The 22,876-nt window shown below is 46.6% G+C and overlaps 1 protein-coding gene and 1 long non-coding RNA gene across 2 annotated transcripts in view; both read left to right on the plus strand.

Moving 5' to 3' along the window:
• The window catches only part of LOC143962515 (uncharacterized), a 189,382-nt gene that overhangs the window by 164,457 nt on the left and 2,049 nt on the right, over positions 1-22,876 (plus strand). The window contains exon 9 of the mRNA XM_077471790.1: positions 12,222-12,328. Within this exon, the coding sequence (XP_077327916.1) occupies positions 12,222-12,328 (107 nt within the window). The remainder of the gene's footprint in view (positions 1-12,221; positions 12,329-22,876) is intronic.
• On the plus strand, positions 307-640 carry LOC143964272 (uncharacterized). The gene is made up of 2 exons (XR_013271109.1): positions 307-343; positions 441-640. It is a non-coding gene; the product is annotated as an uncharacterized LOC143964272 (long non-coding RNA).

Genomic DNA, 22,876 nt, shown 5'->3' on the forward strand with positions numbered 1-22,876 from the left:
GAAGCACTCCCCCTCATCTTTCCCCCTCATAATCTTGAATGTGTTCCCTGATCTTCTGTTCTGATTCTCAACCACATACACATTATTACCTTCACCTATCATAAACACCTTCCCTTTCTTTACTTTCTTATTTGGTTGGAAGTGCCCCTCAGCATGCCTCGCATAATTGATCAGCTCCTATGGTGTGCAGATCCTATGGTTATTCATGTGTTTGGTAACAAAACTTGATATAGGTGCAAGTAGCCCCTTCAAGATTGCATTCTTTAGCTGTTGCTCATATGCTCATATGATCTGCTGCCGCCGTCTCGAGGCCGCACACCCGGAGCCATGGCTAAGCTCAGTGGTAAGTATGGGGGGGCCTACAACCCCTCCTACCCTGTGCTTTCATAACTAATACTGTGCTATATTGCCAAACATATATATATTTTTGTTCATCCTAGGTACATTGTTACACACATCCACCCCTGAAGAGCGAGCTGGATCTCACGAAACTAGTCGGGTAGTATGATGCCCGTGTACCATGTACTACTTCTACATTTATGTACCAATACTCCTTGTTTATATATTTTTTAATTGGCAACCGTTGATGTTATTTATCCATGTAAACAATTGTACTTGAATAAACCATATACTATATTTACTACTGTTATGTTTACTGGCGGAAACAGTGCCCACTTCATTTAAAGTCCCAGGGCGAATCCTTTGTTGTTTGTTCTTTAGCTGTTGCTCATATGGGCCATCGTTCACTTGATTTACTGGGACTTCTATTCCAGAGTGATTATTGAAAATCTCCCTCATCCTAACAATGAAATGATTCACTTTTCCCTCTTCTCCCAATATACACTGATTTATAATGGACCAGTCGGCTTGACATATCCATCTATTCTCTATCCTTGCTATAAGAACCTTTCTCATGTTTTTTGGAGTGCTGCATCATCCTGAGGCAACACCCCTCCCTGGTTGTTTAATCCACTCCAATCTCCCACTACATGATGCCAGTCAGCTTCCAAGACCTGTCTGGTGACCTGCTCTATTTCCCTCTCATTGAGATGGTAGCTAGCATCCATTCCCATGATACCATCTCTGAATTGAGCTATGTTGACCTTGGTATTGCCATAAGGGGGGTCAGCGGGATGGCTTGTTGCATACCTCTGTCCCATACGGTGGGGGGAATGCAGGTCTGCAATAGGATATAGGGAATTGGGAGCAGGTGGTGAAGTCAGAGAGGGAGCAGCGACTGTCGGTAGGGTTGGGGAGTCCTCTAAAGGGTGTGTAGGGGCTGTCGGGTGCATTTGGTTTGTCACGTTTTTGTTTAGTCAATACTTGCTGAACTAAACTTCAGAGGACGGTCATATTATTGTTCTCCTCTTTGTCTAAAAACAGTCTTTTTATGATTTTGACCTATGATTAGCCTCCTCAAGCCATTTCTTTGCCTGGGGAAGACCTAATTTCTTCTGTTTATTTTACTTTATATGTTTTTGTTATATATACACACACACACACACACACACACATATACATATACACACACATATACATATACACACACACACACACACACATATACATACACACACACACATACATATATAGATACATATGTCGGCACAATTTGTAAGCTTTCTACACTACACAGTATTACACAACAATCCTTATTTAAAAATGCATCAAAATCATACTTTGTTTTCCATATCTTAAGGAGTTTCACATTCTCTTTGTCTGAGATACACATATACTTTGCATCATCATTCAAACCATCAGATTTTCCATGGATCACATGCATTTTAATGTGTACATGGAGTTTTTTGTAAGGTCTTCTCACACTGACACAACATATGCACACAGTATCTTATCACTTTTGCAGCTACTCACAAACTTTCTAGTCGTGACATATCACTTCTAGATTATTGATCTTGTGTCCTGCTAAAATACTGGTGTCTTGTCTTCTTATTAATGTTTCATTCATTTGTAGGGAGCAGAACAGAATTACAAGCAAACGTATTTTCACCTGACTGTTCACTTCACTCCTTATCAAAACATTAATATTTCAGTAAACTGTAGGCAGCATGAACAGAATCACAAAAGAGACTTCATTTATCCTGACTGTTGTTCCCACGCTTTATCAAAACATTAATATTTGTTGATTCAAAAAGGTATTTATATGCCTTCTACAGGGTTTTACACAACATATGAGGCTGATTAAGTACAAGGGCTCGTCAAATGACCTCTATTTGTTACCTGGAAATCTATCAGGGCATACCTTTGTATCAACAGGGGTTAATTTTTTTGATGTAGGAATATTTATGTGCCCCCCACGGGAATTTCTGCAGTTACAAGGCTGTCAGGACCTAGGTCTTTTGTCGACAAATTTCCTTTATCTGCACCCGGGTATTAGAATGGGACCATACTCCTATATCAAAGGTAATTAAACTACGGATGTATCTACTTATTTTCCCTCAGCCTGGATAAAGCAAAATAGAATAGAAACAGATAAACATTCAAACAATCTCTATATTATTTGTATGTAATCAAATCCTTTAATTCATTAAATCTCTAATCACATTTAGGCCTAAAGGTATAATATAATAAATGAAAATATCTTACCTTGCCCCGAGAGCATTCTCTTGTGCTGGTCCGGTAAGTCGCTGCCTGGGAGGCACTAGTTCAGTGAGCCGACCTCTGTTAACGTCAAATTTGAGATGGAGGACTTACAGTTTTGCCGTACGGTAGTCAGTTAACTGGGTTGTTGGCTAGTGCTTTCCAGAAAATTTGGACTTCCAGCTCCTCGAAGGACCAAAATGTTGGAGAATAATCTGCATTCTCAGACCGTCTCTCTATTCAAGTTAAGACATTTTATTTGCATATGCAAGAGAAATGGTTACATGTACGTTCAGGCTTCAAAAATCCATTTCTGACTGTCATAGATTTACATGCTCCTTTTTATCACCCTTAAACCTTCCCCCTTCCTGCTTTTAATGTCCTGATCACATGTACAATTTCAACCTTTATTTCAACGTGAAGCAGGAAGGAGGGAATACAGGCAAAACCCTGCCACAGGATGTTCTATACACGTGATTCTAAACATTTCATTGTTGTGAGCTATGTTTTTCAATTTCTGCTAATGTAAGCATTTTCATAGTTATATGATTATTCAGCATATTGAAGTATAATAGGGTTATACAAAACATATTTCTAAGCATTTTAAACTTAATGAAGATAAAGCTATATTTCTATGCATATACATAGCTGACATTTAAAGGTATAATACATAATTTCTCTAACAGCTGTCTGTACTGCTGGGGGTGTCTGCACTGGTGGGGGGGTCTGCACTGGTGGGGTGTCTGCACTGGGGGGGTGTCTTCACTGGGGGAGTATGCATGGAGGGGGGTTTGTACTGAGGGGGGTCTACACTGGGGGGGTCTCTGCACTGGGGGGTGTCTGCCCTGGGGGGGTGTCTGCACTGTGGGGTCTGCACTGGGTAGGTGTCTGCATGGAGGGGGGTGTCTGCACGGAGGGGGGTGTCTTCACTGGGGGGGTCTGCACTGGGGGGTCTGCACTGGGTGGGTGTCTGCACAGAAGGGGGTGTCTGCACGGGGGGTCTGCACTGGGGGAGTGTCTTTACTGCTGGAGGGGTCTGCACTGGGTGGGTGTCTGCACTGGGGGGTCTGCACTGGGGGGTGTCTGTACTGCTGGGGGGTCTGCACTGGGGTGTCTGCATGGGGGTCTGCACGGAGGGGGAGTGTCTGCACTGGGGGGTCTGCACGTAGGGGGTTGTCTGCACTGGGGGGTCTGCACGGAGGGAGGTGTCTGCACTGGGTGGTGTCTGCACTGGGAGTGTGTCCATACTGCTGGGGGGTCTGTACTGGGGGTCTGCACGGGGGTCTGCATGGAGGGGTGTCTGCACTGGGGGGGGTGTCTGCACGGAGGGGGGTGTCTGTACTGAGAGGAGTCTGCACTGAGGGGGTGTCTGTACTACTCGGGGGTCTGCACTGAGAGGGGTTCTGTAACTGAGGGGGGTCTGCACTGTTGGGGGGGGTCTGCACTGAGGGGGGGTGTCTGTACTGAGGGGGGTCTGCACCTGGGGGTCTGCACTGAGGGAGGTGTCTGTAATGCTGGGGGTGTCTGCACTGAGGTGGAGGCGTCTGTACTGAGGTGGGGGTGTCTGCACCGAGGTGGGGGTGTCTTTACTGAGGTGGGGGTGTCTGTACCAATGGGGGTCTGCACCGGGGTAGAGGGTGTCTGTACTGATGGAGGGATCTGCACTGAAGGGGTGTCTGTACTGGGCGGGAGGTTTATACTGAGGGAGGGGGGTCTATATAGATGGAGGGTGGTCTGTATTGAGGGAGGGGGATCTATACTGCGGCAGAAGGGTCTGTAGTTAGTGGAGGGGGGTCTGTACTGGGGGGGAGACTATAGTTGGTGGGGGGGGGTGACACCAACCCTAGTGACGCCACTGGAAGAGACTTCATTTCCTCCACCATTACTCTCCACTGACGAAGCACTTTCAGACATGGAGCAATGTAAGCTGGGAGCTTACCATGTCGGACCCTCAGGCTTTCCACTGGCCCACCATTCTCCCAGCTTTGCAGAAAAAGCCTAAACCAGGACTAAAAAAAAAAAATCCTCTGCCAGCATGTTACCAAAGTTATGTTTCAAAAACATCAGAGAAAAGAACACCACTGGGTTGACCATACCTAGGCTACCCAGGGCCGTCTTAATAGCATCATGGGCCCCTGGGAAAAGTAATGCTCTGGGGCTCCTACAATGGAGACAGTGCAGGTAAACAGAAATCAAGTAGGTAGGAGGCAGACAAGCGGAGCTTCCCCTTTTGGGTGGAGCTCCGCATTAACTACATGAACAATCATTCTGTACAGCAAAGAAACAGTGGAAAATACTACATACATTAAGTAACAAAGCTGTCCTGTGCATGCAATATATCTGCTAGATGTATGCCTCCCCAGCACTATGGCCCCTGTACACCCCAGCTATACCTCCAGCACTCTGACCCCTCTACACCCTAGATATCCTCCCAGCACTATGACTCCTCTACACCCCAGATATCCCCACAAAACTCTGACCCCTCTACACCCTAGATATCCCCCCAGCACTCTGACTCCTCTAAACCCCAGATATCCCCCATAAACTCTGACCCCTCTACACCCTAGATATCCTCCCAGCACTCTGACCCCTCTACATCCCAGATATCCCCCCAGCACTCTGACCCCTCTACACCCTGGATATCCCCCCCGCACTATGGCCACTCTACACCCCGGATATCCCCCCAGAACTCTGACCCCTCTACACCTCAGATATCCCCCAGCACTCTGTCCCCTCTACACCTCAGATATCCACCAGCACTCTATCCCCTCTACACCCCAGATATCCCCCCAGTACTCTGACCCCTCTACACCCCAGATATCCCCCCAGCACTCTGACCCCTCTACACCCCAGATCGCCCCCCAGCACTCTGAACCCTCTACTCCCTAGATATCCCCCAGCACTCTGTCCCCTCTACACCTCAGATATCCCCCAGCACTCTGTCCCCTCTACACCCCAGATATCCCCCCAGTACTCTGACCTCTCTACACCCCAGATATCCCCCCAGCACTCTGATCCCTCTACACCCCAGATCGCCCCCCATCACTCTGAACCCTCTACTCCCTAGATATCCCCCAGCACTCTGACCCCTCTACATCCCAGATATCCCCCCAGCATTCTGACCCCTCTACACCCCAGGTATCCCCCCAGCACTCTGACCCCTCTACACCCCAGATATCCCCCAGAACTTTGACTCCTCTACACCTCAGTTATCCCCCCAGCACTCTGACCCCTCTACACCCCAGATATCCCTCCAGCACTCTGACCCCTCTACACCCCAGATATCCCCCCAGCCCTCTGACCCCTCTACACCCCAGATAGCCCCCCCAGCACTCTGAACCCTCTACTCCTTAGATATCCCTCCAGCACTCTGACCCCTCTACACCCCTGATATCCCCCCAGCACTCTGAACCCTCTACTCCCTAGATATCCCTCCAGCACTCAAACCCCTCTACATCCTAGATATCCCTCCAGCACTCTGACCCCTCTACACCCCAGATATCCCCCCAGCACTCTGAGCTCTCTAAACCCCAAATTTCCCCCCAGCACTCTGATCCCTCTGCACCCCAGATATGCCCCCAGCACTCTGATCCCTCTACATCCCAGATATGCCCCCAGCACTCTGACCCCTCTACACCCCAGATATCCTCCCAGCACTCTGACCCCTCTACACCCCAGATATCCCCCCAGCACTCTGACGCCTCTACACCCTAGATATCACCCCTAGCACTGTAACCATATACCATAAGATACTCCTTTTATTATGACCCCACTATATTCCTGATATCCCCTGCAATGTTGCCTCTCTACATCCCTGATACCTCTAGCACTATAGCCACCCAAGCTACCCCAAGCATTGCTACCCCCTATACACCCCAGACTCCCCCTCAGCATTGTTTTCCCCCATACACCCTTGATATCCCCCAGCACCATTATTCCATCCATGTAGTACCCCCTTATCCAGTGGAGATACAGTGCATGTAAACTTTTGGCTCTGTGCCCACCTCCAGGACTGCACTCACCCATACCAATTAAGCAGGCAGAAGGAGGGGGTGGAGGAGGGAGCATCTCCCTGGGCATTGCAAGCCTTTCAGTGCAAACAGTGCTGGACAGCGGGGTTCACCATGATACCATCCACAATGCTGCTTCCGCAGGTGGGCTCTCAGTGCTGCCGACTCAGTTGCTCCCACTCCAGTTCCTACCCTGCAGCCTTCGAGTCCCGAGCATTCAAGCTGCATGGGGTGGGGTCAGAGCATCACTGGCGCTCCGGCCCTTCCCCTCCCTGCTGGCTGTGAAATAATAGGTTTTGTTCTGAACAGCATGGTGCACCACTGCCAGCCTGCCTCCCTTGTGTATCCATCACTCTCGGTGCCATCATGGGGCTCAAGGACCAGCAGCTTTGGAGAAAGTACAGGGGCCTCTCATTAAGACAGCCCTGAGGCCACCCATCCACTTGGGAATGTAAGTTACAGACCTCTGAGGTTCAGTTTTTTCCCCCATAACAGCTGGAAGAAACAGCTGTAAATTTTAGCATAAAGAGACACTGGCAAAACACAGACAAAGCTGACATATAGAAATACCGTTATCAGGTCATTTTTTTAATCAGATCAATCCTTTCCCTGTAAGAGTTTCCATTCCTTTCAGCTGACAACCTTGGCATCGGCATCTTGTAGCCTGCCTTCCCAATTTGCAAGGCTATAATCGCCGGGACAAAATTTGATGCCTAAAACTTTCATTTCCTGCCGGGACTCTGGGAAGGTGTCCGGAAGCTTGAGGGCATTGCTTACCCCTCTCATCCAGAAAACCTCATTCTTATCCTAATTGATCGTTGAGCTATAAGACTTAGCATACTGCTCCATCACCAAGACCACCTCCTCCGCCTCCTCTGTCCCAGAAATGAAAACAGACACATCATCAGCATAGGCTACGACGCTCAAAAGGGGCTCACCAGCAATGCTCAAAGGTACTCCACACAACCACCCGCCTTCTAAACTCCTGATGAAGTGATCAATTGTGAATGTGTATAGCAGAGGACTCAAAGGACACTCCTGATGCACACCAGAGCCAACCTCAAAAGGTCATCTGATCCAACCATTCACAAGTATGAAGCTTTCAGCCCCTCTGTATGAGGTCTTCAGCCAATTGATAAAGCCCCCCTCCAGGCCATACTCGCCAAGAAGCAGCCATAGGTATCTCATGATTGACCTGATCAGAAGCTTTAGCCTGATCCAATGCCAGCAGGTTCTTTCTCCAGCCTGCAGCCCTGAACCACTCCAGGGCCTCCCGGACAGCTAACACCGTTGAAAAAGTGCTTCTACCTTGAACCGAACAGTGCTGGTGGTGAGAAAGTAGATTGCCCGCCACAGACGATAAACACCAGAAAATGATTTTTGCCAGTATCTTTCTATCAACATTGAAAAAGCTAATGGGCCACCAAATCTCAATTCTAGAAGAATTTTTACCCTTTGACAGAAGAATCACCATAGATTGTCGCATGGAGGGAGACAGCGAACCCTCTCTCAGAGAGATAATAAAAACCTCCACCAAATATGGGGCCAGAGTAACCTTAAAGTGCTTATAAAACTCTGTCAATCCATCTGGCTCGGCGGCTTCTTAATCAAAAGCTTATCAATAGCCTTGACTACCTCATCTGCAATGATATCCTCTGTCAAATTCACCAAAGAACTGCCATTTCCAAATCTTGGAATAGAATCCAGAAAACTTGACATGCCTGTCTGATCGAGGTCCCTCAAAGATTGCATTTGATCCTATTGCAATCCTTAGCCAGATGCCCCAGGCCCTGACACAGAGAGCACTTTTTCCTGGATATGAGGAGGCGAAATGACCCAGAGAACTGCATTAATTACAGAGCTTGGGCTGCCCAGGGTAAAACACGACAATCCTATCCTTCCCAATGAAGACTGAGGAGGGCAGATTCTGGACTACATTCCTACACACATGGAACCTCATCTGCACTGACCACCTACCTGTCCATATGCCCCTCTTATCCATCTTCTTCATTGGGGGTCAGAAGCTCGCCATATCTCCTCGGCTAGACAAACAAGTCAGCAGAAGGAATTGATTAATTCCTTACCAGGATGGTGACATTCCTCACAAGAGGTGGTGTAAGACAAGTTTTGAGACAAGTCCCTCCCACCCCAGCAGACCCCTATACACATGTTCATACTTCTCCCAAAAATATCAAGAGACTCAGGGCGAACAAAGGACAAATGATACTCATAGTAGCCTACGGGACTGATCAAAGCAAAGATGTCATCTGCCTTGATGCCCATCGCAAAAATCTTGTCCACAACCAACCTCCCTATAGGAGGAGCACCCCCTCCCTCCCAAATGCAGCACTACATTCCTCCACCTTAAAGACAGGGGTGCAGATGGCAGACCTGCAGCAGCCCTCCCCCTGAGCTGCCCCCCTGATATGACCATCTTATTACAGCCAGAGCCCCGGCATAGATTTTACTTGCAGGATTAGACACTCCAGACCTCAAAGCTGCACCCTGCCCATTGGTTGCAGGACCCCCGGAACCCACGCTCTGCAAATCACCATCAGAGGCAGCAGCAGGTGTCACTCTATTCACCAACACACATACATTCCCTTATCCAGCAGCTTTAAAATTCACATTCATTTTTAAATCCGTGGCACTACTGCTCCCAGCAGACCCACTCAAACCAGATGCTGCTGTCTTCATCTCCTCCACTCCTGACATACTTCTTAGGAAAAAGCCCTCCACTCCTTGTCACTCTTCCCTGGGTTTCAGAAACACCTTACAGTGTGCAGCCATTTCCCTTCCCACCATGTTATGCTGTGTTTGCAGCAACCAGCGGGGATGGTTCAGAAAAAAAAATGTCAGATCCCTTCCCCTTACCCCAGCAGAGTTCACAGTCAGATGGCTTACTGTCATCAGAGTTCAGAGTCCCAAATTTCATTGCAATAGAGTCCAGTACTGCAGGCACAGCAGCCAGGGCCGATCCTAGGGTCACTGGCACCTGGGTGCAGAAATATTTCTGACGCCCCAGCAAGGGCGTGGTCATCTTACTTACTCTTCCCTGCTTTAGTGGCGCTGCCCATTGATTTAAATGTCAGGGGTGCTTTAGGAGCAGTGTATACATTGCTCTTCAGTGGTGGTGCGTCCATTAAGGTGGCCCGGGTGCTGCCCCCTCTCTCCAGCCACCCCCACAGGCATGAATCTATCCATGACCGCTGTAGCCAACCCCTATTCAAGCATCTGGCCCCTTTTCAGACACCGGGAACCTGAATTCCAGCAGCGGGGGTGTTTTGAAGCACCCAATTAGAGCCATAGGCTCTAATAGGCTTCAAAAAAGGGGAACTGCGAGCACAAAGCATTGTGCTCGCAGGTCAACCAGGTGTGTTAGAAAAGCGAATGAATATTCCCTTTCCTAACACTGAACCACCTCTCAGCCAATTAGGTGCATGGGTCTGGTACCCGTCACCTGATTGGCTGAAATGACAAGTGCTACGATTGGACGCCTATCGAGATGAGGGGAGGAGATGCACAGAGGACACAGGAGCCTCTGTCTTAGCCGCTGCAAGGTCCCACCTTTCGCCGCCGCCACTCAGTGTCAGGCAGCGGCAGCCGGCTGATGCTATGCTGGTGCAGTGCAGGTGGACACTCACAGGCAGGCTCAGGCAGTTCTCTTCAGATGTACTCCACTCCCCTCCCTCTGGCTCTGAGCTACGCTGTTTGAAGAAGAGGTGGGTGGAGCTAGTTAAGTAGTTGCGGTGGCGGCACACTCTGTATGCTGGGGGGTCGTGGCCTCTGACATCATTGGTTGCTAGATACCGAGCGACAGGCGATTCTAGCAACCAGTGCCACGTGCAGCAGAGGCAGCCAGCCAGGGCAGACATTGGAGTGTCAGTGTGAACAGGACGCTGCTAAGTTAAGTGAGTGCCATAGCTTCGGCTCCCCTCTTCTGCAGCAGCTTGCAGCGCCGCGGTGCAGTGCACCCTGCGCACCCTGCCAGAATCGGCCCAGACAGCAGCCATCTTCCTGCGGAGCCCTGTGCAGACACAGGAGGTTTTCCCTCCAAAACTTTTCCCTGCATGCTGGTGTCCATACTGTCTGTTTTTAACCATGCATGGCTTGGTAAAAGTCACTTTTCCCTTTACCAGGTACAGAGTCCTCGCTATAATCCTCATCAGCAGAATCCGTTGAACATTGAAAAGTTCTTCCACTCGAGGGAAACTACATTTCCTGAATAAAGTTCAGCAGCCCCCCATCCATTTTCCACCTTCTGTGCTGTTCCTCCAGCTTGCGGGGGGGGGGGGGGGGGGGAATCAGAGACCGCCATTTCCTCTGGTAAGATAGATCCTGAGGTGGCTGGGATAACAGGGGCAGCATCCAGGACCCCCTTCTTCACTCTTCACCAGTACTGCCACCACCAAAGCTTTTATTCGACTGGTGTCATCCCTCATTCTCTGGAATAGTTCCTCATTCTGGAACTTTTCCTTGAAAGCTCCACTCTATTTTAATGATTTCACCGGGTTCTGCTGTTTCTTGGTAGCGTCCTCCAAAACAGTAAGCGCTGGTTTTCGGCTCCTTCGCTTCTTGCTCCATGCTTTATCATGTGAAACTTTTTTTCCTGCACTCAGCTTTCAGGCTCATCAGCTATTCCTCCTCCTTTGCAATAGGGAACCAAATGGTCAGTAACCCACTCTCTGAAGGTGGGGGTAGATTCTCCTTTTTTAGGGCCATAACTGAGGTCTTCAGGTGAAGATGAAGCTTGGGATCGCAAGATCAGATCCCTCAGGGGGACCATCACCCGGATCATCCCCAGAATCTCCTATCCTCACTGGGGACAGGTAACTCACCTGGCCACCTGCGTTTCAGAGAGGGAGAGCTGCAGCACACAAGACCTCTCTGGTGCAGAGACTGATTTGACTGGCTAAGACCCCTTTCACACCACACCGCCCATTGCGTCAGAGGTAAAATGCCGCTATTTTTAGCAGCATTTTCCTGCCGGACTTGCGGCGGATTTGGGGCGCATTTCGGCCGCTAGCGGGGCGCTTTTACCCCCGCTAGCAGCCGCGAAAGGGTTAAAACTGCCGGCAATAAGCCGCAATAGCGGCGTTTTGCCGGCGGTATTACAGCGCTGCCCCATTGATTTTAGCTCCAAAGAAGCTGTTGGCATGACTTTTTTCTGACGTCCTGCCAGCGCACCGCTGTAGTTTGAAAGCCCTCGGGGCTTTCACACTACACACAATGGTGCAGCTTCTTTAGGGTGGATTGCAGGCGCTATTTCTAATGCTATAGCGCCTGCAAAACGCCCTGGTGTGAAAGGGGTGTAAGTGTTCTCTGTACAGCACTGCGGTATATGTCTGAGCTATATAAATGTATAATAATAATAGTGTGTGACTGTGGGGGGAAATTAGAGTGTAAGCTCCTCTGGTACAGAGACTGATGTGACTGTCTCATTGTTCTCTGTACAGCACTGCGGTGTATGTTAGAGCAATATAAATGTATAATAATAATGTGTGACTGTGGGGGAGGGGACAATCGATTTTAAGCTCCTCTGGTGCAGATAAACTAGAAGAGCGTTGGAAAATGTTCACATTTTAAAATTCTCTTTTGTCTGTCTCTTTAAAGAATTTCCTGCGAGGTTTTTCAGAAAATCAGTACTGGTGGATTGGTCTCAGAAGGGTCAGTGGAACCTGGGAATGGTCTGATGGAACTTCTTATGAGATGACTCCAAAGTAAGACTTGAATCCCCAAAATATTATATTCCTTCCATACAAAAAAGTATATGTAACTGAAATATAAAATGTGCTTTATTCAAAAATTCTCCTGTGCACCAGCTACACCCCTGATGCCAAACCTGTGGCTCTTTAGTATTCTGCAGCTCAGCAACCAGTAGAATGAATGGGAGTATTACTATATGCTTTGTCTTCAACCATACCTCTAGCTTGTTCAGTCTCCTGTACCATTTCCACAGTCTTCAGTTTCTGATCATCTTCTGTATAATGCCCACAGTTTGCGACCATCTTCTGTATCATGTCCACAGTCTCTGACCATCTCATGTAGTAGGTCCACAGTCGTTGGCCACCTTCTGTAGAAACTCCACAGTCTTTGAACATCTCCTTTAGTAAATTCAAAGTCTCTGGTCATCCCCTGTAGAATGCCCGCAGTCTCTGACTATTCAATATAGCATTTCCACAGTCACTACACATCTCCTGTACCATATCCACAGTCTCTGACGACTCCTGTACCATGTCCCCAGTTTATACCTTCTCCTGTAGAATGACCATCCACTGTAGCATTTCCACAGTCTCTACCTAGCTCCTGTACCATGTCCACAGTCTCTGATTGACTACTGTGCCATGTCCACAGTCTCTGATTGACTACTGTGCCATGTCCACAGTCTCTGATTGACTACTGTGCCATGTCCACAGTCTCTGATTGACTACTGTGCCATGTCCACAGTCTCTGATTGACTACTGTGCCATGTCCACAGTCTCTGATTGACTACTGTGCCATGTCCACAGTCTCTGATTGACTACTGTGCCATGTCCACAGTCTCTGATTGACTACTGTGCCATGTCCGCAGTCTCTGATTGACTACTGTGCCATGTCCACAGTCTAAGTCCATCCCCTATACCATGTCCACAGTCTAAGATCTTCTCCTATACCATGTCCACAGCAGTGGCAGCCTGTCCATTTATGCATCTGGCCCTTTTCATGACACTGAGCGCCTGAAATACATCGGCTGAGGTATTTTTTTTTTTAGCACCTGATTAGAACCAGAGGCTCTAATAGGCTTCAAAATAGGGTGGGCTCGTGGCGCAGAGCATTGCACTAAGAGCCCACACAGGTGTTACAAAACAGAATGAATATTCGCTGTTCCAACACTGATCCACCTCCTCGCCAATCGGGAAGCGGGTCTGATACCCATCACCCAATTGGTTGAAATGACAGGCGATCCTATTAGATGCCTAGGAGGAGCGGAGGAGATGCACAGTGGAAGTGAAGAGGAGGGAGGAGAAGTAGACACAGGAGGCGCTACCTGATGCCTGCCGAAGCCTGATGTCCACTTATGCCCCGATCCTCGCCGCTCCTTGATGTCCGCCACTGCCCAATCCCCACCACTGCCTGATGCCCGTCACCTAGATGGGGTAAGTGGACCGACCGGCAGACAGCCGGATGTGGGGGGCTGTTTGCTACAGATGCACTACTTTGAAGCCAGAATAAGCGGACCACCCCAGGCACTATATTTAAAGGAATTTTTCACTTTTAATGTTTTCACATAAAGTAGGGTTCCCACTTCCTCCAGTCTGAACATACAGTAGATACCAGATATTATAGCCTCATAGCATACAAGACAAGCACACAAACAGCTTGTATGAGAACCGGAACTGTTTATTGAAAAAACGCACACAGACTATATACCACACTCACATTATCATATGCAAATTAAATTGTATAAAAATAGCATCTGTATAGCGCCTCCCCTGCAGCCCCAGTCAGAAAGCCTAAGTGCTTTCACACTGGGGCGGTGCGCTTGCAAGATGTTAGAAAAAGACCTACAAGCAGCATCTTTGGGGCGGTGTATATGCCGCTCTTAAACCACCCTGCCATTGAAATAAATGGGCAGCGCTGCCGAAGCACCTGCAAAGCACTCCGGCAGTGGTGCTTTTCGGGTGCTTTTAACCCTTTCTGTGGCTGTTAGCGGGGCTTAAAAGCACCCCACTAGCGGCTGGAAAACCCTGCTTAAACGATGGTAAAGCCCAGCTAAAACTAGCAGCTCTTTAATGACAATGTGGCCCGCTATCAGTGTGAAAGGGGTCAAACTAAGGAACAACCAATACAAACACTATATTAGAAAAATGGAGTGCCATGAGAAAATTATAAATGTAAAGAAAAGTACCTTCATTCTGTCAATTTACAAACAGTATACTATTTCCTCACTAGCAACTAACAGCTGACAGTAAGTTAATTAACTTGAGCTAATTAGCTAGTGGCTTAAACCAGCCTAAGTGGAGGCACAGAATACTAGCAGAAAATAGGTGAGTTAATTAGTACCACCAACAATACAACCCAAGATCTCCCCCCTTCTCAGACTAGTAGGCAACAGAAGACCCCGGGCTTTCCAGATTTAATCAATTTTCTTGTTCACAAACATCTGTCTACTGAGTTTCAGGTTGGCAGAGACCATCATGGCTTCCTTGATTGTTAAACGTAATAATGTCCTTTTGAATTATATAACAGAACATCTTCCTAAATGCTCTGACCATTTCCTGTACCATGTCCACAGTTTCTGATCATCCTCTGTAGAATGTCTTCAGTCTCTACCCATCATCCGTACCATGTCCACAGTCTAAAACGTTCTCCTGTACCATGTCTACAGTTTCTGATCATCTTCTGTAGAATGTCCTCAGTCTCTACCCATCTCCTGTACCATGGCCACAGTCTAAAACTTTCTCCTGTACCATGTTCACAGTCTGACCATCCCCTGTACCATTTCCCCAGTGTAAGCCCTTGTACACAGGGTCGGAGATTCCGGCGGAATGTGTCCGATCGGACCATTTTGTCGGATATTGCGACTGTGTGTGGTCTACATCGGACTGTTTCCGTCGGAATATCCGACGGACCAAGTTTTCCAACATGTCGGTAAAATTTTCCAACAAAATGCTCCGATAGGACATACTCCGATCATGTGTAGAGAATTCCGATCGGACAAAGTGCCACGCAAGCTCAGATCAAATTCCTACACCAAAGCTATTGGCTACTAACCTGAACATAGTCCCGTCGTAACAAAATAACGTCATCACGTCGGATTGTTCGACAACTTTGTCCGACCGTGTGTATGCAGTTTCGGACAAAATCCGACGGACAAAATCTGACGGATTTGGTTGTCGGAATCTCCGACCGTGTGTACAAGGGCTAAGACCATTCCCTGTACGATTTTCACAGTCTGATCATCCCCTGTACCATTTCCACAATCATTGGCCATCTGCTGTACCATGTCCACAGTCATTGGCCATCTGCTGTACCATGTCCATAGTTTCGGATCATCCTCTGTAGAATGTCCACAGTCTCTACCCATCTGCTGTACCATGTCCAGAGTCCAAGACCATCCCCTGTACCATGTGCACAGTCTAAGCCCTTGTACACACGGTCGGAGAATCCTTCGGAATGTGTCCTATCGGACCGTGTTGTCAGATAATCCGACTGCGTGTGGTATGCATCGGACTGTTTCCGTCGGACCAAATTTTCCAACTTGCTGGAAATATTTTCTGACAAACTAGTCTGATAGGACATACTCCGATCATGTGTAGAGAATTCCGATCGGACAAAGTGCCACGCATGCTCAGATCAAATTCCTACATCAAAGCTATTGGCTACTAGCCTGAACGTAGTCCAATTGTAACGAAATTACGTCATCACGTTCTGAAAGATCGGATTTTTCAACAACTTTGTCCGACCGTGTGTATGCAACAGTTTCGGACACGATCCGACGGACAAAATCAGACGGATAAAATCCAACGGATTTGGTTGTCGGAATCTCCGACCGTGTGTACAAGGGCTAAGACCATCCCCTGTACCATTATCATTAGACATGCGCATGATGAAAAAAATGTGTTTTGTTTAGTTTTGATTTGTTAATCTAGTTATTTTGATTAGTAAAATTTGGTTGATTCATGCAATTCATATTCCAAATTCTTATTCAGAATTTTCTAATTTCTTTGAATTTACAGATTTGTTTTTGATTCAAAACATTCTAATTGATACATTTTCGAAACAAAAATGTTCTATTGTTTTTGATTTGAATGCAGCAAAGTGAACAAACAAAACAAAAATCTTCATCAAATGACTCTTTAAATAACCTTTGGCTTAAAACATCATCATTTCAAAATGGTACTCTAATAACACACACAGTCTTTGATTCCATCAATATGTGTAGCTAGAATTCGATTAGAGTTCAATGTAAAATTAGATTCGAATTTTAGTCCGAATTGCTGAAATTCAAACTAATTTCGTTACGTTATTTGGAGAATTTGGTAAAATTTGTTTATATTATAATTTCGGGATTCGGATATATTCGAATATTCCAAATAACAAAACATTTGTCTGAATATTAATTTGGAACAAAATGAACGGCACATGTCTAATGTCCACAGTCTAAGACCATCCCCTGTACCTTGTCCACAGTCTAAGACCATCCCCTGTACCTTGTCTACAGTCTAAGACCATCCCCTGTACCATGTCCACAGTCTAAGACCATCCCTTGTACCATGTCCACAGTCTAAGACCATCCCTTGTACCATGTCCACAGTCTAAGACCATCCCCTGTACCTTGTCTACAGTCTAAGACCATCCCCTGTACCTTGTCTACAGTCTAAGACCATTCCTTGTACCATGTCCACAGTCTAAGACCATCCCCTGTACCATGTCCACAGTCTAATGCCCTGTACACACGGTCTGACTTTCCGGCGGAAAATGTGCGATCAGAGCTTGTTGTCGGAAATTCAGATCGTGTGTGGGCTCCCTCTGACTTTTTCCATCAGAATTCCCGACACACAAAGTTTAAGAGCTGGATCTAAAATTTTCCGACAACAAAATCCAAAGATTTCCCGACCAACTGGGCCGGACGGACCTAATCCGATCATGTGTAGAGCATTTTGATCGGACCAAGTGCCACGCATGCTCAGATCAAATTCCTACATCAAAGCTATTGGCTACCAGCCTGAATGTAGTCCCATCGTAACGAAATTACGTCATCACGTTCTGAAAGATCGGATTTTTCGCCAACTTGGCCCGACCGTGTGCATGCAACAGTTTTGGACTCAATCCATCGGACAAAATCCGACGGGCAAAATCCGACGGATTTGGTTGGCAAAATCTCCGGCCGTGTGTACGTGGGCTAAGACCATCCCCTGTACCATGTCCACAGTCTAAGACTATCCCCAGTACCATGTCCACAGTCTTTGATCATCCACTATAGCATTTTCAAAGTCTCTGATCCTTTCTTGTAGCATGCTCATAGTCTTGGACAGTCCATTTTAGGATAACATTTACTCAACATTTTTGTTAGGAGTTACAAAAATTTAGAAATATAAAATTGCTCTTTTAATGTATAGATGTGAGCAGCAGAATAAAGCACAGTTTACTCCATTATACAGAGACAATTTAAACCAATATCAGTCCTTTCTCAAGAAGTAGCCAGCCCTGAGAAAGCACCTATGCTGGTCCTACTCTTCTACTGACATATTTACATTGAAAGTAGACATGTGCATTCGTTTTCGTCCGAATGCATTTTCGTCCGAATTTCAGCTATTTTCGTTTTGACAAACGATAACGAAAGCACAGAATCCGAAAAATGAAAGATCTGACATAAATAAATGCTTTATTTTCGTTTTAGTTGTTACAACAGTTCGATATAGAATAGGAGATTTGACATGACTCTGACAATAACAATCTGTGTCTATAGAACCTGTGGTCGAATGTGCCTAACCTTACCTCTGTTAGTCCAAGATTATATAGAGAAAATATTCGACAGAGAATAAATATTTGACAGAGAGAAAAGATTCTGCAAGTTACTGTCCTAAAAAGTGTTTGGAGACCCGGGTCCTGCCCCAGGGGACATGGATCAATGCAAAAAAAAAGTTTTAAAAATGGCCGTTTTTTCAGGAGCAGTGATTTTAATATTGCTTAAAGTGAAACAATAAAAGTGTAATATTCCTTTAAATTTCGTACCTGGGGGGTGTCTATAGTATGCCTGTGAAGGGGCGCATGTTTCTGGTGCTTAGAACTGTCCCTGCACAAAGTTCTCTATATTACGGCTCCGTAATATAGAGAACACTAATTGAAAGTCATTGATAAAATAAATAAATAAATAAATAAATAAATAAATAAGCGTGGAGGTCCCCCAAATTCAATTACCAGGCCCACGTCAATTTTTTTAAAATTTACGTGGGCCTGGTAATTGAATTTGGGGGACCTCCACGCTTATTTATTTATTTATTTATTTATTTATTTATTTTATCAATGACTTTCAATTAGTGTTCTCTATATTACGGAGCCGACAATTCATAATAGCTGCGAGTGATTTCAAAGGACTTTTTTTCCTGCATAAATGACACTTTGTGCAGGGACAGTCTAAGACCATCCCCTGTACCATGTCCACAGTCTAAGACCATCCCTTGTACCATGTCCACAGTCTAAGACCATCCCCTGTACCTTGTCTACAGTCTAAGACCATCCCCTGTACCTTGTCTACAGTCTAAGACCATTCCTTGTACCATGTCCACAGTCTAAGACCATCCCCTGTACCATGTCCACAGTCTAATGCCCTGTACACACGGTCTGACTTTCCGGCGGAAAATGTGCGATCAGAGCTTGTTGTCGGAAATTCAGATCGTGTGTGGGCTCCCTCTGACTTTTTCCATCAGAATTCCCGACACACAAAGTTTAAGAGCTGGATCTAAAATTTTCCGACAACAAAATCCAATTGCGTAAATTCCGATCATGTGTAGACAAATCCGACGCACAAAGTGCCACGCATGCTCAGAATAAATTACAAGACGGAAGCTATTGGCTACTGGCTATTAAACTTCCTCTTTATAATCCAGTTGTACTTGTTGTACGTCACCGCATTCTTGATGATCGGAATTTCCAACAACTTTGTGCGACCGTGTGTATACGAGACAAGTTTGAGCCAACATCCGTCAGAAAAAATCCGATGGATTTTGTTGTCGGAGTGTCCGATCGTCTATACGGCGCATTAGACCATCCCCTGTATCATGTCCACAGTCTAATCCCGCATACACACGATCGGACAGTCCAACAACAAAATTCATGTTTTTTTCCGACGGATGTTGGCTCAAACTTGTCTTGCATACACACGGTCACACAAAGTTGGTTGGAAATTCCGACCACCAAGAACGCGTGATGTACAACACATAGGACGAGCCAAGAAAAATGAAGTTCAATAGCCAGTGGGGCTCTTCTGCTTGATTGCCAGCATGTGTGGCACTTTATGCGTCGGAATTGTGTACACACGATCAGAATTTACGCTAACAGATTTTGTTGTTGGAAAATTTGAGATCCAGATCTCAAATTTTGTGTGTCGGAAATTCCGATGGAAAAAGTCAGATGAGCCTACACACAGTTGGCATTTCCAATGACAAGCTCCGATTTCTGTTGGAAAGTCCGACCGTGTGTATGGGGCATAAGACCATCCCCTGTACCATATCACAGACTAAGACCATCCCCTGTACCTTGTCCACGGTCTAAGACCATCCCCTGTGCCATGTCCACAGTCTAAGACCATCCCCTGTACCATGTCCACAGTCTAAGACCATCCCCTGTACCATGTCCACAGTCTAAGACCATCCCCTGTGCCTTGTCCACAGTCTAAGACCATCCCCTGTACCTTGTCCACAGTCTAAGACCATCCCCTGTACCTTGTCCACGGTCTAAGACCATCCCTTGTACCATGTCCACAGTCTAAGCCCTTGTACACACGGTCGGAGAATCTGTCGGAATGAGTCTTATCGGACCGTGTCATCAGATAATTGGACTGTGTGTGGTATGCATCGGACTGATTCCGTCCGAATCTCCGTCCGACCCAATTTTCCAACATGTTGGAAAGATTTCCCGACCAACTGGGCCGGACGGACCTAATCCGATCATGTGTAGAGCATTTTGATCGGACCAAGTGCCACGCATGCTCAGATCAAATTCCTACATCAAAGCTATTGGCTACTAGCCTGAACGTAGTCCCATCAGAACGAAATTACGTCATCACGTTCTGAAAGATCGGATTTTTCGCCAACTTGGCCCGACCGTGTGCATGCAACAGTTTTGGACTCAATCCATCGGACAAAATCCGACGGGCAAAATCCGACGGATTTGGTTGGCAAAATCTCCGGCCGTGTGTACGTGGGCTAAGACCATCCCCTGTACCATGTCCACAGTCTAAGACTATCCCCAGTACCATGTCCACAGTCTTTGATCATCCACTATAGCATTTTCAAAGTCTCTGATCCTTTCTTGTAGCATGCTCATAGTCTTGGACAGTCCATTTTAGGATAACATTTACTCAACATTTTTGTTAGGAGTTACAAAAATTTAGAAATATAAAATTGCTCTTTTAATGTATAGATGTGAGCAGCAGAATAAAGCACAGTTTACTCCATTATACAGAGACAATTTAAACCAATATCAGTCCTTTCTCAAGAAGTAGCCAGCCCTGAGAAAGCACCTATGCTGGTCCTACTCTTCTACTGACATATTTACATTGAAAGTAGACATGTGCATTCGTTTTCGTCCGAATGCATTTTCGTCCGAATTTCAGCTATTTTCGTTTTGACAAACGATAACGAAAGCACAGAATCCGAAAAATGAAAGATCTGACATAAATAAATGCTTTATTTTCGTTTTAGTTGTTACAACAGTTCGATATAGAATAGGAGATTTGACATGACTCTGACAATAACAATCTGTGTCTATAGAACCTGTGGTCGAATGTGCCTAACCTTACCTCTGTTAGTCCAAGATTATATAGAGAAAATAATCGACAGAGAATAAATATTTGACAGAGAGAAAAGATTCTGCAAGTTACTGTCCTAAAAAGTGTTTGGAGACCCGGGTCCTGCCCCAGGGGACATGGATCAATGCAAAAAAAAAGTTTTAAAAATGGCCGTTTTTTCAGGAGCAGTGATTTTAATATTGCTTAAAGTGAAACAATAAAAGTGTAATATTCCTTTAAATTTCGTACCTGGGGGGTGTCTATAGTATGCCTGTGAAGGGGCGCATGTTTCTGGTGCTTAGAACTGTCCCTGCACAAAGTGTCATTTATGCAGGAAAAAAAGTCCTTTGAAATCACTCGCAGCTATTATGAATTGTCGGCTCCGTAATATAGAGAACACTAATTGAAAGTCATTGATAAAATAAATAAATAAATAAATAAATAAGCGTGGAGGTCCCCCAAATTCAATTACCAGGCCCACGTCAATTTTAAAAAAATTGACGTGGGGGTCCCCCTAAAAATCCATACCAGACCCTTTATCCAAGCACACAACCTGGCAGGCCACAGGAAAAGAGGGGGGGGATGAGAGAGCGCCCCCCCTCCTGAACCCTACCAGGCCATATGCCCTCAACATTGGGAGGATGCTTTGGGGGTCTGTGACCCCTCAAAGCACCTTGTCCCCATGTTGATGTGGAGAAGGGCCTCATCCTCACAACCCTGGCCGGTGGTTGTGAGGGTCTGCGGGCGGGGGGCTTATCAGAATCTGGAAGCCCCCTTTAACAAGGGGACCCCCAGATCCTGGCCCCCCTCTGTTTGAAATGGTAAGGGGGTACAAAAGTACCCCTACCATTTCACAAAGAAAGTGTAAAAAATAGTTAAATAAGACAAACACACTTTTGAAAAATTCCTTTATTAAAAATAAAAAATAAATAAAAAAAAGATTCCAGAGGTGGTAATCCACTCTTGCTATCCAGCGATGGACGATCACCTCTCCGGGGTCCAGCGATGGCTGATCTGAATCAGCGCAGCAAATCCATCCATCTTCTGTCTCCACGGAGGAGACACTGTGGGGATTCCGGCGGCCTGACGTTTGTTATATGCAGAGGGCGGGGCCACCCCTCACCTGACGCAAGGGGAAACCCGGGGTTCCCCATGATGTATGGGTGACCCCGCACCCTCTGATGTAACACAGGCCGGTTTCCGTTACATCAGAGGGGGGCGGGGGGCGGGGTCACCCATACTGCTCGGGGAAGCCCGGGTTTCCCCTTGCGTCAGAGGGGGGCGGGGTCAGGTGATGGGTGGCCCCGCCCTCCGCATATAACAAACATCAGGCCGCCAGAATCCCCGCAGTGTCTCCTCCGTGGAGACAGAAGATGGATGGATTCGCTGCGCTGATTCAGATCAGTCATCGCTGGACCCCCGGACAGATGATCATCCGTCGCTGGATAGCAAGAGTGGATTACCACCGCTGGAATCTTTTTTTTTATTTTTTTTTATTTTTAATAAAGGAATTTTTCAAAAGTGTATTTGTCTTATTTAACTATTTTTTACACTTTCTTTGTGAAATGGAAGGGGTACTTTTGTACCCCCTTACCATTTTGAACAGGGGGGGGAGGGATCTGGTTGTTAAAAGGGGCTTCCAGATTCTGATAACCCCCCCGCCCGCAGACCCTCACAACCACCGGCCAGGGTTGTGAGGATGAGACCCTTGTCCTCATCAACATGGGGACAAGGTGCTTTGAGGGGTCACAGACCCCCAAAGCATCCTCCCAAT

This window comes from Lithobates pipiens, unplaced genomic scaffold, assembly GCF_037356315.1.
Source record: "Lithobates pipiens isolate NorthernLeopardFrog02 unplaced genomic scaffold, aLitPip1_a1.2 Scaffold_8, whole genome shotgun sequence".
Classification (NCBI taxonomy): domain Eukaryota; kingdom Metazoa; phylum Chordata; class Amphibia; order Anura; family Ranidae; genus Lithobates; species Lithobates pipiens.